This window comes from Nicotiana tabacum, chromosome 11 (assembly GCF_000715075.1).
Source record: "Nicotiana tabacum cultivar K326 chromosome 11, ASM71507v2, whole genome shotgun sequence".
NCBI classification, from domain to species: domain Eukaryota; kingdom Viridiplantae; phylum Streptophyta; class Magnoliopsida; order Solanales; family Solanaceae; genus Nicotiana; species Nicotiana tabacum.
Genome location: NC_134090.1, coordinates 61539076 through 61554686, shown reverse-complemented (window position 1 = coordinate 61554686; position 15611 = coordinate 61539076). Strand labels below are relative to the sequence as shown.

Here is a 15611-nt window from a genome sequence, read left to right as displayed (position 1 = left end):
AGATCAGAAATGCTTGTGACACCATTATCATTATTGCAATACCCATGATCCATATACAACCCCAAAAAAGAAAGCAAGAGAAATGACTTTTAAGTAAAAGTTGTATACAAACACAAAGTAATATTGGATCAAATGCATTAAACAAAAGCTTGCCAAACTTGCCCACCAACTCTTGAAATTGGATAGAGATATTTATAATATCGCCATCGTCTTAGTATGCATGTGGTTACATGAACATTTGTTGAAAATATTTGGTATTTCAACAACAGATAATAAAAAATAATTTAGACACTTACCACAAGTAGTTGGGATGAAACCAATGACCACTATATTTATATAGAAAGAGAGATTGATTGGAAATTGGTTGCAGGTCAAGTAAGGAATTGAAAGAGTACAATAAAATAGTAAATTAGATACAATTTAATATTCAAAACTGTATAGTAATTACTTTTATGATTGGACTCTGTTTCTAATTTGGGATGCTCACTTCTAATTTATAATTACATTTCTCGTCCCTTATTTAAGACTCATAATGATGTATAGGGAAGCACATATATTTATTGCACATTCAAGTTTATTTACTTGTCCTTCTAAAAAGAAGTTTGTTTATATTTAATTGTTAATTTTATTTTAATATAAAAATATTTATCTATGTAATTATATTTGTGCAACCAAATATGACATATGAAATTACAATTTAACTACATTATGACAAATAAATTTGTCTACGTAAATATAATATTTTGTTACTACTAGACTGTGCAATTACTATGGTAGTAATTGTACCATCCAATTACAAGGTGTCTCTCCAACAGACTTGGTGAAAATAAAAGTATAATTGAAAAAAAAAATACACTTTAGAACTATTTGCTTAGTCATGTTATTACGCTTGTATGTCTAGAGCCGGTAAGAGTCATTTTAGAGTCTATTTGGGTTGGTTGACTAAAAGTAGTTGATAAGTAGTACTTCAGTATTTGATGATAGGGTGACATTAAAAGTCATTTTAATTAAGTGTTATATTAAGGTTTCTTTTCATCTTACATTCTTCTAAGATGAGTTTGAAGAACACTTTCTCTAGTTTTGTGAAAGAACTTTAGTGGGGTTCTTTTGTTTTGGCTTGAGAGGTTCAGAACCTTCAATGAGAGAGAGAAATATCACTTAGGCACGTACTTGCAAGAAGAGACTGAAGCAGCAATTACACTATTTATTTCAACTTTCCTGTTGAGTCTTACATAAAATGAACCCAACATTTAGAAACACACAATGTAAACCAAGAAAAACCGGTAAACGTCACAATTTCAAGGTCAGCCTACAGAATATCTGAAAACTTGTCTATTATGCATCAGTTGCAAGAGAATTGTCTGGAAGACATGTATACAGACCTTGTAAGGAAATGTAACAGAAAATAAATAATATGAAACTTCAACACCTGTTTGGAAGCAAGAATGGATTAAGTTTGGGTTTTGACCGTCTTCCAAAGCTTCACCCACTCAACCATGGAATCAGCTGCACGAGTGAACACAGGATCTATTTGCCCCAGCTGCTCCTTCACGGCTGCAGCAATCTCAACCACGCAATCTTCTGCTGTATTTGCAGCCGGACTCAATCTCATTGATTGAAAGAATGGAACAACTTCTTCCATCAGCTTCACCCCCTCCCACTCTTTCTTCAAACTCTCTACGGCATCACCTCTTTCTTTCCTCCACACGTATGGAAGCCCAGTTTTCACGCCATATCCCAAGTGATCACACACAACCTTAACACACATTCCGGTCCATATATCCTCCACAGTTTCCCACCTGAACTTTCCTTCTTTTGCCAGCCTGAAAGATGGTAGCAAAGCAGGTCCCACCAACTCACGATCAAATGCTATGTTGATTCCACTCAGAGGCATCATTGCCCTAGCTGGTACAGTGAGGACAGCATCAACATATCGAGTGTTCCTCAGCGCCGGCTTGAGGGCTTGTGTAGGTGCATCAAGATCTGCTAAATTAAGACACAGTCCACATGACAGAGCACACGAGACACCGCTTCGCAAGCTAAATGGGTAGCCACGAACAAAATCAGCTCCTTTACGGAAAGGATCATAGAGGGTATTAAAGAAAAATGGGGTGGCAGGAGTTGAAAGGTTATTGATGTGTTGGGCATTGGCATCGACTTGGTTACCCTCATTATCCTTAGCTGGAATGCAATCATCATCTATTGAGATGACATATTTCTTCTTTGACAAGAGATAGCCAAAATATCGGCACGAATAACCAGAGAAAGTTACAGCTTTTGAAGTTCCTATAATTCGTTGAATATCAACTTTTGTATAGGCATCATAATTAAATCCACCTGGAATTTTAAGTTCTTCTTTGAGGTCAGGATCTTGAATAATTATCAGGTGAAATCGGGAGAATACTGCTCTCCATTCTTCCAGAAATGAAGTAAGATCTGGTTGAATTGCAGCTATCACAATATCTACCTCATCATCTCTGACACTGACTAGCGACATTTTTTCAGGCTACAACGAGTAAGAGCAAAAAACAGGTTTCGTTGTCTTGAGAAACGGCCAGAGCCTTTTGCAATAATTTGCTTGCTATCAAAACAATATCAATACTTCTCAGAGCATCCTGAAAAATTAGATTCTTATAAGGATTCTGGAATGATGCAACAGAAGGACTTAAATACAAAAAACTTACTAGTAGGAAGCACAGGAGTAAGAACACATTGGATGTTAAATGCGTCAATTAGAGAAAGGATTTCTTCTTTCCCAGTTGCAATAAACAGCTTCAAAATCTTTTCGTTTAGTTTCCCAGCTCTCAATGTCCTCTGCCAAAATAAGTATTAAGACTGTTATCACATGTTAACCTGCTCCAACATGATTAGCTAGACGGATCTTCACGAAAAATTTCAGAGTTAGTCATCAGATCTACCACTATGGAGAGGTTTTCCAGTTTTCACTTAGCGCCACTCATCATTCGATTTCTGTTCCACATTTCATTTACACAACATGGACAATCATGTAGACTGGACATATTGAAGTGACCGAAAAAAAAGAAAAAACTCCCCTTATATTCTTTGGATAAATATCACAACCCAGTATTTCTTTAATATGCTGTCTAAGGCTAGGCCACTCCTACTTTGACATGATGCAGTCTGACAATAAGTTGCTGAACTAAGATTGTTTTTATAGTGAATTAAGATATTCTTGTTAAGCAAAAGTGTCAGATAAATCCCATACCCAACCAAGTGCAAGCTAAAAAAAACAATGTGTCTTTGCTCTCTTTGATCTGGATTGGTATATTACTTACAAAAGAACAATCCAAATTTAATAAACTCAGAAGTCTTAAAAAACTGACCCAAGAGAAAGCCACAAAATTCTTTCAGCATTCATGATAATTGAACACTGGTTACAACAAGATAACAAGGGGAACCCCGAACCAACAAAATGCATCAGAATCAGATCACAACACAGATAAATTACATAAGCATCCTTCATTATCCAAAAAGATTAAACCTGCCCCAAATTGACAGATGAAAACCCCATAAATTACAAAGGCAAACAGAAAAAGTAGCTGTAAGTGTGTAAGCTCAGAGATAGATAGATAGATGCAAGCCACAAATATACTTCCTTTAATTTACATCTCAAAATTTGCACCAATTAAACTGGATAACAAAAAAGAACCCACAGATCAGAACAAAGATAAATTACACAAGCATACTTGAAAATCCAAAAAGTTTAAAACTTGCCCCAAATTGAAAGATGTAAAACCCCTAAATTACAGAGGAAATCTCAAAGATAGATAGCTAGCAAGTCAAGCTACAAAGCTAATTCCTTTAATTTACAATTCAAATATTTAGCATCGACTACACTGGATAACAAAAGCCCACAAAAGAAAAACCTAGAATATGCATCAAGAATCAGATCACAGCACAAACAAGTTAGAAAAAAAAAAAGACCCATAATCTTACTTGATGATAAATCCAAAGTGATTCAAATTGACAGATGAAACAATAAAAAATAAAATATTAAGTAAGAAGTAATAAAGAAGAAAGTGAAGTGGGAGTTACCAGGAAAAGGTCAAGAAGGATGTGTTCAGGCAAGAAAGAGAGATCAGAAAAGGAAGAAATATGGAGGAGGGCAGAGTCAATAGCGAGAGAAAGAAGGGAAGGCGGGTCGGTTCTCATTCATTTATTTATCCCCTTTACTCACTCCGATATTTGCTAACACATGTGACAGAGCACTTGAACAAAGCAATCACTTGTTTACATCTAAAGATTTGTGTTGTCTGTCAATGGAGAGAAGTTGTGTTGGAAGCTACCTAGAAATTCGGAGAAGAAAAAAAAATCTTGCCTATTCTATAAATTTCAGAAATTCCATAGTGGGTCATTCTATTATTTTGTTATTGTTATTATTATTATTAAAAAATTTAATAATAATGTTAGTTTTCTTCATCGTAGATTTTTAGTTGTTGTTTTTTCGCTAGGATGGTATTACTATTGTTTACCTGTAAAACAGTACAGTTAAATTTATACGTGATTTCTAGACAAGTGAGCTAATTTGATTCAGAAATAATAAAATTGAAGAATAATACGATACTTAGCCTCAAAATGTAGATAAAATTTTGGGAGCAAGACTCCCGGCCACAACAATTATGAGATTAAAAAGCAAAAAAGTAAATGATATAAAAGTTTGTATAAAACGTAGTAAAAGTTTGCCGGAAAATTCATCCCTTTCACAATGATAACTGAGTTCTCTATTTATAGCTATGTCATGGATTCAGCCCTTTTACAATGATAACTGAGTTCTCTATTTATAGCTATGTCTTGGGAAGGAGATCCTAGGATCGTGCCCTCCTTTAATGTTAATTATGAGGGCCATTGATGAAGGTGTAACAGTGGAAATAAATGTCAAATTTCTTGTAACGGGCTGCCGTTCCTAATACTGCAGAATATTCTCTATTAAATGCTACCGGACGCAAAGCATTCAATACACTTTTATGAACATTCTCTCCCGGTAACAAATGAAATAGCTGCTTTCGGTGACCATCTCCGTCTTGGATTCCACGTGTCCTTCCTTTAAGTGACCACGTGTCATATCATATTTTTTTCCTATAAAAATAGCCCCCTGCTTTCCGGTGACACAATCAGGAAAGTTGGTAGAAATACTCCTTTCAGCGAGAATTACTATAATTCTCTTTGCAGGCCTCTGAAGGTTGATTAGACGCACGTCTCTCCGCATTTAATGTTCCGAACATGCGTTATCCCACGATTTAGCACAACATTTGCCCATTATCAAGGTAACCATGGCCATGAGTTTAGCCGCCAAAATTTTACTTATACACATCACCTTTCTCCTATGTACTTCATAATTTCTCAAACTATTAACTTGCATCTTTGTTTTCTATTTCTTTTCCTAATTTTCTTCGAACCAAAACCCTTCTCCGTCTTCTTATTCAATGACTTCTTCTTCCAAACGTGCTGCCTCTTTAAAGAAAAAGAACAAGGCTGAGGATTCTGCTCCTCCAACGGTAGGTTCCATCATCCCCCGAAGTCTTAACACCACAAAAGACTTTGAAGAGAAATTCCCTATTTCTAACCCTCATTCACGGGCTGTCAGTAGGTATCCTTCTTCAATTTGCCTTTCCAGTATTCCTACTGTGAAGGAAGACTGCCGCTGTCATGAGTTGGACATCATTGCTCCTGATCTATCAGAGCGAGTGACCCTTCCCAGGGAAGGTTTTACATATTTTTACATGTATCCCTTTACTTTGGGTGCGTTTTCTTTGAGCGGAGAGCTTGATTCCGTGATTGCGGAGTTTTGCCTTCGTTACCAAATATGCTTGGCACAAGTGAGTCCTTCTGAATCGTGGAGACTCTTCAAAAACATCAAATTGATCGTCCACCTTAATTCCTTTTATTTTTTCACATTTTATAAGATCACTGATTAGCCCTTGTATGTTACAACGTGCAAAAAAGTTAACAACAGCCCAGTGCTCTGTCTTTGTCAGATTAACCAGTCTCTTGTTATTAAAATTCCACCTGCCATTACGTGGAACAAAGTTATCATTATTAGCAATGGCTACATCATCTCCATCGGCCGCATTTGGTCATGAAGGAGATGTTCCTCCTCTCTAGTCTCCAGTTCAAGGGAATTTGGGGCAAAATTACGTTGCCCCTTCTGAGGATCCATCTACTTCTCCCGGGGCGCGGACACTTCTCTTCCTCCTGGTTCCGGAGACGCTGCAGTTTAGCTTTTCTTTTTCCCATTCTTGTATCTTTGCCATTTTTGTTTTTGTAAATAAAGAAACATCTTTGCTCAAGTATTGTTTGAGTCTTATTTTCGTCTGAATATCTATGCAAGTCTTTAATATTTGCATTTGCTTAAGAATTTTTCGCACGTTTTCATTTTTTGCTTTGTTATGTATATTTTCGGATGCACTTTCTTTGAAGTACTTTGATTCCGAGCATTATCCCTTTTACATGAGAGTTTGTATAAGTGTTTGCACAATTTTTACGTCTTTTAGTATACGCCTTCGGGTGCATTCTTTCCCTGAAGGTATTTTGATTTTGGGCATAAATTCTTTCGAAATCAACCGTTTAACATGAGGGTTTTTATAAAAAAGGGCCGTCTTATGTTTATGGTGCTCTTGAAGAGGACGTCTCCTGTTCATTATGGCACTAGAATACTTGTTTAACTTTCAAATGATAAACTTAGTTCATCGTTCAGACAAGAAAGAAGATATAAATAAAGGGATTTCATTTTATTTAATTCCTTGTATTTTCAAAAGATACAAAAGCATTTGTTATGATGAAAAAAGAAATTTCCATTACTTGTGGCTATCTTATACAACTTGCTTCTACAGGGCTGGCTATGCAGTCCCCGGTCTGATGACACATTTGTATTTCTAGATTTTCGTTCCCGATTGACATGGCAGTTATTGATGCCGTATTCTCATATCATTCCTCCCAGTGTTCGAATGCGAAGAATACGAATTGGAACATTGGAAGTCTTGTGCCTTCAAAGATTCTACCAATGGATTGCCAGAAAATCCTTCACTCGGTAACACATCTTACTTTCCCTCAAGAATCTATGCTATAGAGCAAAAGATTATAAACAATTCTCTAGTGATTTATGCTTGTGAACAGTCGGGTAATCTTTGCTCAATAGCAAACTTAACTTCCCAGTAGGAATTTGCTATAGAGCCAAAGACTATCTAACTATCCCCGAGTAGAAATTTGCTGATTTGCCTTGATATTAAATGTCTTATTGTTGTTGTCTTCGTAGTACGCTTTCTATCACTGCCGCATTAAAAACCTTTCCAGAAAAATTCAATTGGGACAAAAACTGAATGAAGGGAAAAAGAGTGCATCAAATACTTTCAGATTGGATATTGTTCATCAGCAATAATATCTTTTGAGGTGCGCCACGTTCCAATTGTTGTGCAATTTGTCTCCATTTTGGTTCTCCAATTTGTATGAACCTTTTCCAGTGACAGTTGAGATCCGGTAGGGCCCTTCCCACAGTGGCCCTAGCTTCCTCGCATTGAGTTCTCGGGTATTTTGGGTTACTTTCTTTAATACCAAGTCTCCTACTTTGAAATAACGGAATTAGCTCTTTGATTATAATATCGCTCCATTCTCTACTTTTGAGCTGCCATTCTTACACGCACATCCTTGCGTTCTTCGAGCAGCTCCAAGTTGATCAGCATTGCTTTGTTGTTAGATTCTTCATTTTCTTGGAAGTATCTCAAAGTAGGTTCTCCCACTTCCACTGGGATTAGGGCTTCTGCGCCATACACAAGGGAAAAATGAGTCTCTCCTGTGCTCGACTAGGCCGTTGTTCGGAAGGGCCATAGAACTCCGGGTAATTCTTCGGGCCAATTGTCTTTTGCCGCTCCCAATCTTTTCTTAAGGTTTTGAATAATTACTTTATTTATTGACTCTGCTTGACCTTTTTCGCTCGAATGATAAGGTGAAGAGGTGATCCTCTTTATCTTCAAACTTTCAAGAAACTTTGTAATTTTTGCGCCGATAAACTACGGCCCATTATCGCTTGGTATCTCTTTTGGTATTTCGAACCTGTAAATTATATTTTCCCACAGAAAGTCGACCATTTTGCATTCTCTAATCTTCTGATAAGGACCCGCTTCCACCCATTTGGAAAAATAGTCAGTCAAAACTAAAAGAAATCTTACCTTTCCAGGAGCCGGTGGCAGCGGTCCGACGATGTCCATCCCCATTTCATGAACTGCCACAGGGACAAAATCGAATTTAAGGGTTCTGCCGGTTGATGTACTAGTGGTGCATAACTTTGGCACTTATCGCATTTTCGGACAAAGTCTTTGGCATCTTGTTCCATGCGGGGCCAGTAATATCCTGCCCGTACTAATTTCAACACCAAAGAATATGCTCCCAAGTGGTTGCCGCATATTCCTTCATGAACTTCTCTCATGACATAATTAGCTTCGGACGCACCCAAACACCGGGCCAATGGGCCTTGGAAGGATTTCTATATAATTGGCCTTTCTGGAAGCTATAACAGGCAGCTTTTGTGCGTAGCGCTTGTGACGCTTTGGGATCTTCTAGCAACTTCCAGTGCTCGAGATAGTCAATTATTTCATTTCTCCAGTCCCAAACAAAACTAGCCGAATTCACCTCATAGTAACAATCTGTAACCAGGACTGACTTCATTAGTTGTACCACCGTCCCTGATCCCGATCCCTTGATTTATGTCGACGAGCCCAAGCTTGCCAATGCATCTACTTCCGTGTTTTCTTCCCTTGGTATATGAGTAATTGACCACTCCTGTAATAGTTCTAACAGAGCCTGAACCTTTTACCACGTATTGTTGCATACGGTCCTCTTTGGGGTCAAAGATCCTGTAGACCTGATTTACCACCAACTGCGAATCACATTTGATTTCTATGACCTCAGAATCAAGTCCTGAGGCCAGTTCGAGCCCTACAACCAAAGCTTCGTACTCTACTTTATTGTTAGTTAAAGGGATCACTCTAATGGCTTGCCTTAGGGTTTCCCCTAATGGCGTGATTAAGACTATTCCGAGCTCGAACCCTTTCATGTTAGAAGCTCCGCCGCAAATAAGGTTCAAATCCCCGATGTCGATTCCGACACCATTACCGCCTCCTTGGTTGCAAGAGGCAAGATTCTCGGATTTAAGGCTGTACTTTGGGCCGGGCCCGGGCCTAAATGGGCTAAACGGGCCGGGCCAAACGGTCCCTAGCTTTGGCGGTCCCGGGCCTAACGGTCCAAATGGGTGGAACCGACCCACTGTGGGCCTAATCCCACATGGTCCCGAGCTAAATGGGCTAGGCCCATGGGCCTAAATGGGTTTTTTTGTTCTGGGCTATTTTTTTTGAATTTTTTTATCTAAGGCAATTTCTTGTAAACTATATATATATATATATATATATATATATATATATATATATATATATATATATATATATATAGTATATATTGTATATATAGTATGTATATATAATTATATATTGCCTTATATAATATATAGCTTATATATATATTAATATATATATTGAAGCTGAAATTGATTTAATTGATTTATTTGATAGTGGTAAAGATATTGATAATACGTGCACTAATTGCAAAAGTGATAATTGTACTTGTGATGATGATGAATTTTACAAATTGCAATCACAATTTCAAGATTTAAATATGAAAACTATTACATCTGACAATGTAATAGAGCTTTTAAAAGAAGTTATTGATGAAAAACTTTGTGAAAAAATTATTAATCTGGCTGCAAGTTCTAGTTCTAGTAGTTCAAAACCTAATATATATACTATATCAAATTTAAACACAAAATAAATTGCAAAGAAATATTCAAGGGAATGTCTTATAATTTTTATTATTACGACATTAACAAAAAATGACAATATCTTTCTTAGTCTTCCTCCCCCCAATGGAATGAGCACAACAAGGTACTAATACTACCATTAAAAGGAAAAAAAAACTAAGGAAGATGTGCCAAAATACAAGTTATATATTAGTCTATGTATTATCTTTAACAAATCTCATAAATCCTTCAAGGTCCGGAGGAAATTTCCGTTGGTGGTGGTGGAAAAGAAGCTTGTTCATCACCGCTTCCGGGCGAAGCAGCATCCTGCGCAAGTTCCGCTAGCATTTCTTCATAAGCTTCGTCTATCTCCGGTTGTGATTCTGCAAGTCCAAAATTTCTTCTTTCCGAACGGATCCAATCTCTGAAGAGTACTGATTTTTCCAAGCTCTCCCTCATAGACGCTCTATTCACCGATTTGAAATCTCCCTTGACTGAAAGTGCTCTCCGATACCATTGTTGAAGCTTGAACAGTTAAAATATCTCGAGCCATCCTTGAAAGAACTGGATAGTGTTTTTGTTTGTCCTTCCAACATTCCAAAACATCGAAGGAGCCGTCGGGATTCTCTGATTCAAGTCCCTGCGACAAATAAACTTGAAGCTCATTTAGTTGTGAACTATCACCAATATTATCACCTTGAGAACCCCTGAACTCCGTCCAAGAACTAAGGGCTTTTAGGCCCGCAGTTCTTTTAGATGATTGCGAACTAGACGAAGTAGGAGTTGGAACATTTGGTCTAGCATGATCTAAGGCAAGTTGATAAGCATTATAAATTGTTTGAGCATTTATTTTAATTGAGGCTTTTGCATCTCCAAGTGTAGCAAATTCCTCAGCTGAAAGTGATAAAGCGTTATAAATTTTTGAATACCAAAAGTGAGGACCTCCTAATTTCATTGTAGGATTTAACAATGCAGCAACACCAAAAATAGGGGGGATAGGGACATCGGTTGGATTATTAACAGGGCTAGTAGGTGTATCATCTAAATCCGGTTGCGTTTCATGTAAATCATCATTTTCCTCATCATTTTCAAAGATAGTTTGATTAGGATAAAGAGCATTCATAACTTCTTCATTTAATTGTTGACCTGGTGCAACATCATGGCAAAATTGACTATCGAAAAATTGAAAACAAGGGTTATCACTATCAAGAATAACAGGTGGAGGAGGACGAGTAACAGGTCTGGGTCGGGGAGCCGGGGTAAGAGTAGTAGCTTGGCGACTAGATTCACCAATTTTAGATTTTCCCTTACCCTTACCACCAAATATTTTTTTCAAAGAAAAGTCCATATTAACTATAATTATACTAACTAAAACAAACAAAACTATAATATTAAAACTTAAGAATTGGAACGAGTTTACCGAATTGACGAACAACTTCTTGAAAATTGAATATCGTTGAATAATTGAAGACTTGAATACTTCAATTTACCAACTTAACAATTTTTCACGAAATTGCAATAATAAAGTAAGCAATTATAGAAGAAAATTAGAGAGAGATTGAGAGAGATTAATGAATTTGTGAGTAAAAATGAAAGAATGAGGGGGTATTTATAGTTGAGAATAGGGAAAAAGTATAATTATAAAAAGTTTGAGGTTAAAACAAAGTTTGGGGGCCAAATGATTATTTTTGAAAGTGCCAAACGGCTAAAAATGTAGGCCAACGGCTACATTTTTAAAATTCTGACCGTTGGCCCTTTTTTAAAAAAAAAAAAAAAAATTGCCGTTGGGCCCATTTGAACCGGCCCAGGCTCACCTGCTGGTCTCGGGCTCACGTGCTTTTTGGTGAGGACCGGCCCACTATGGGCTTTTTGGACCACTTGAGACAGGCCCGTTTGTCTCGTTTGCACGCGGTCCTGGGCCGGTCCCGAGCTGGGCTCGGCCCACAATACACCCTTACCCGCACTGAAGTCGGCCACGAAGTCAGCCAAGACTTGTAACTTAATTACAGTCCTTGGTTAGTATTCAATATCGAATTCACTCATTTCAATGGCCCATTTGGCCAATCTGCCCGAGAGCTTAGGCTTATGAAGAATGTTCCGCAAAGAGAAAGTGGTTACCATCGATATCGGGTGACACTGGAAGTAGGGCCTATCACGCCCCAAACTTGACGAGGCATGGACGATACCCAGTGCCATACTCGGCCCGAGCGTACCACTCTGTAACTGTGAACTCTAGAGGAGTAACCCTCAACCTAGGCCGATGAGGTCATAATCTGAATCATCTGAAAATATCGTCTCTCTTATCTGAGAGGTAAACATATATACATACATACATACATACATACATACATATACATACATACATATACATACATACATATATATATATATATATATATATATATATATACACACATATATATATATATATACACACACACACACATATATATATATATATATATGTAAACATACCCAAAAGTTGAACTGTATACAAGGTTGAGACAGGGCCTCGACCTACCCATCAAACCTGTATATTTAAAATGGACTCCAAGGTCTAGACCTGGTAACTCAGGGGAAGTGGAGCTTACCAACCAAGCTGATGTTTGGCTCTGTCTACTGGGAAGGTCTATCCTACTGTCTATCAGGACCTGCAGGCATGAAATGCAGCGTCCCTAGCAAAGGGACGTCAGTACGAAATAATGTACTAAGTAAGTAAGGCAACAAAATAACTGAAAGTTAAAACTGAACTGATGATATAATAACTGAATGTAACTGGGAGTCAAAGATAATCTGAAGATATGTTTACCTGCTGATACTGACTTAGCTCTCTCCATATAGTATGTAAAATAGTTGTCCGACCCTATAAGGCTCGGTATGTGTAACTGCTCTGCCGTAGTAGGCTCTCTCATAGGCGCTCGGCCATACTAGGCTCTATATCTCGACCATTCTGGGCTCGCTAATAGGCGCTTGGTCATAGTAGGCTCGGTATATAACTTACCATTTGATTGGAGGTTACCTAATAGGGGTCTGCCCACCGATTATAGCTCGATGGTGGTGAAAATAATGTAGTACTGCCCAATAGGGGCCTGCCCACCGATTATAGCTCGATAGTGGTGAAAATACTGTAATATATATACACGCACACACAGATACACACACACCCTCTGCTCTCTTTATTGGAAGAAGACAATACTTAACTAAATATAAAGTCTCTATAAGGAAGGATACTATAACTTATGAGACTATGATAATGTACATAAGTTCAAGAATACGAACATCTCTTTATGTCTCGTCATCAAACACATGTAGTTACGAGATCATGCAAAAATGAAGGAAAGGATTAGCCTTAACATACCTTATCACAATCTGTCCAATAACAATAATAAACTCATTTCATCTCACCTTATCTATATCAACGATAACAATACTATCATCAAGTTATGGAAGGTACAACTATCGCACAACGAACGACAAACTTATTTTATAATAAATCGGACAACATCTCCCCTATAATCTTTACTTCCTCCCAATTCGATATAACATAACCAACAACAAGAACACAACAATAACAACATGTATACATAATTTTAAAACCTTATATCCATCACAAAATACCGCAAAACAGCCCACACACCCCAATTAGTTCATACACAAAACGACAACCCTAGTAGTGTCAAATAAACCAAAAATGTAACGCCGAATGACCAGCCAACCTCCCTGCCATTATGTGGTGTTCATCCAAACCATTTCTCCTCCCAAACTCCATAAAATAGTAGCAAAAGAGACAAACCAACAGCAATATGAAACAGCCCACAAAACAGTCCCACAAGTTCAGCAACTCAAAATTAATTTTTCAGTTTACTAAAACACGTTTCGACTTGTCTCTTCTTTCATATTGAGCGACACAACCAACAACACATAATTAAGTCTCTTAAACTATAAAACAACCATGAATTAAACTTAAAAATAAGGTTACAACCAGCCAATACTATTACAACAACAAACAACATATGCTCTTTTGAAACTCGCTAGGTCTAGTCTTTACGATTGAGTTACAACTCGTACAAGCATAGATAATGAAAGGGGAAGCATAAATTTACCTTGGACTAAGTAGAACACATGAAACCTAGGCCTTCTTCATCCAAAATCAGTCCCCCAGTGCAGCTACATGAAGGAGAAAGAGAAACTAGCAAGTTATCCGGAGTTTTCGGCACTAGAATCACATCGTAACACCTGAAATAGCCTAGGATTTGTGTGGGATTTTTGGGGAGGAGTTGCAATGGTTCAATATGATTGTCTTGGTATGAAAGACGGCTGAAATAAATGAGTTGATAAGCCCTTAAAAGTCCCCTCTTGGCCGACTTTGGAGCTTTTAATTGAGGCCTCTCCTTTTGGCAAGTAGGTGATGCACCTACTTGTCACCTACCAGTCTGCGCAGTCTCGCGAAAATGTGAATATATCTCTTCTCCAATAATGTATCAGTTAACGTTTTACTCCCTTGGAACTAGACTCATAGGTCTTAAATTTTGTAGGTAGATCATCCCCTAATTCCATGTACATTGGGAGAAAAGCTCAGCTATATTTGACCTAATTTTCAGCATATATGAATGTAACCTATGATGACCTTTGCCAACTTTTGTTCCATAACTTGCTTGAATTCAAAATGTAATACACAACTATCATAAGACTAAAATAACTCATAACATAACCTCATTATCATGCTAAGCACCCTAATATCACCCCAAAAGTACATGTTATAACATTCCCAACTTGTCGACATTCGACAAAACTTATTTTCTTCAATTTATTTAGCTTCTAAGCCTTTCAACCATCTTGGTACTTGTTATACATGATCGTAAATATTTGTATCCTCCATGGTAAATATTTGACTGTTGCGCTTATCAGTCTCATAACTTATAGCTTTTATGAATATTTTAATATTGTCCTTGCCCTCTAGGCCACTGCTCTATGAACAAATCCAAAGGCCAGGGCACTCCCCCCTTTAGGCCTCTTTCTCACACCACAACCTGTGGTCGGAATTCTTCTGATCTTGTAATTATTGCTACCTTCTGTCATGCAGCCTGTACGACTCTATCTTTGTACGAGAGCCTATAAAACTTTTCTTTACTTTTCCTCCAGCTTTTAGCCAATCTCTAGGCCCATTTTGTGAATATATACAGAACTATGGCAAGCTGTCCCTCTAGGCATCTGTAGGTGTACTAAAGTCCTTTGCGTGGTACTTTGTCGAACTTACGACTATTTCTATCTTTTCTTTCATAGCCTCAGTTATCTATCCTTATGGATTTACTGCATCTAGGTAGGTCATACTATACTATAACACTTACTTCAGTTTGTTATTATCGAGGTTTCCTAGCCAACTCTAGGTTACTCTCTAGTAGCTTATCCTATATGTATAAATCTAAGTCCTTTAATACTTCCTCATTATTATTCATCTTAAGAACGACAACCTAATCTCCTCTAATACTTTTTAGCTTTTATCTATCCATCGTTGATTCAACTTAATGTTGATCTCAATCTACCACTCATAACTTGAAACCTCTTATGTAATACATTGTCACTAGGGCTCACGTCTTTTCAGGGAACATCTTAAATGATTTGGTAGATCCATTTAGGGACAATACTATACTTCAATAACCGTATTTCATAGCATCCCAGCATGATTCATGTTATGAGGTGTATTCTAATCCTGTGAAATTCATGAAATCCATTCTCTTTAAATCATTACTCAATCAAAGGCCTAAACGTTATTCTCTTATCATTTATCACAATTTCACGCTCATTCTAC

General features: G+C 37.4%; 1 protein-coding gene across 3 annotated transcripts; it reads right to left on the bottom strand.

The window, feature by feature from the left end:
- Positions 1-1184: 1184 nt before the first annotated feature.
- LOC107817646 (putative UDP-arabinopyranose mutase 5) lies at positions 1185-4325 on the bottom strand. 3 transcript variants are annotated; one of them, XM_075225111.1, is made up of 3 exons: positions 4057-4325; positions 2685-2814; positions 1185-2487 (listed from the first exon to the last, which is right to left on the bottom strand). In XM_075225111.1, exons 1-3 carry the CDS (start codon positions 4171-4173, stop codon positions 1451-1453), a joined length of 1284 nt encoding a protein of 427 aa, XP_075081212.1. In that variant the 5' UTR covers positions 4174-4325; the 3' UTR covers positions 1185-1450. The 3 variants fall into 3 exon arrangements, with proteins under 3 accessions (XP_075081212.1, XP_016498999.1, XP_075081211.1); XM_016643513.2 differs by lacking the exon at positions 2685-2814 and having other exon boundaries at positions 1185-2615; positions 4057-4314; XM_075225110.1 differs by lacking the exon at positions 4057-4325 and having other exon boundaries at positions 1185-2615.
- Positions 4326-15611: the final 11286 nt, after the last annotated feature.

Bases quoted from the DNA above. Each gene is read 5' to 3' on its own strand.
- LOC107817646 (XM_075225111.1), bottom strand. From the start codon at position 4,173: ATGAGAACCGACCCGCCTTCCCTTCTTTCTCTCGCTATTGACTCTGCC. The intron at 2,815-4,056 runs GTAACTCCCACT...TTATTTTGGCAG, and splicing joins TCCTTCTTGACCTTTTCCTG to AGGACATTGAGAGCTGGGAA. The intron at 2,488-2,684 runs GTAAGTTTTTTG...AAATGTCGCTAG, and splicing joins TACTCCTGTGCTTCCTACTA to TCAGTGTCAGAGATGATGAG.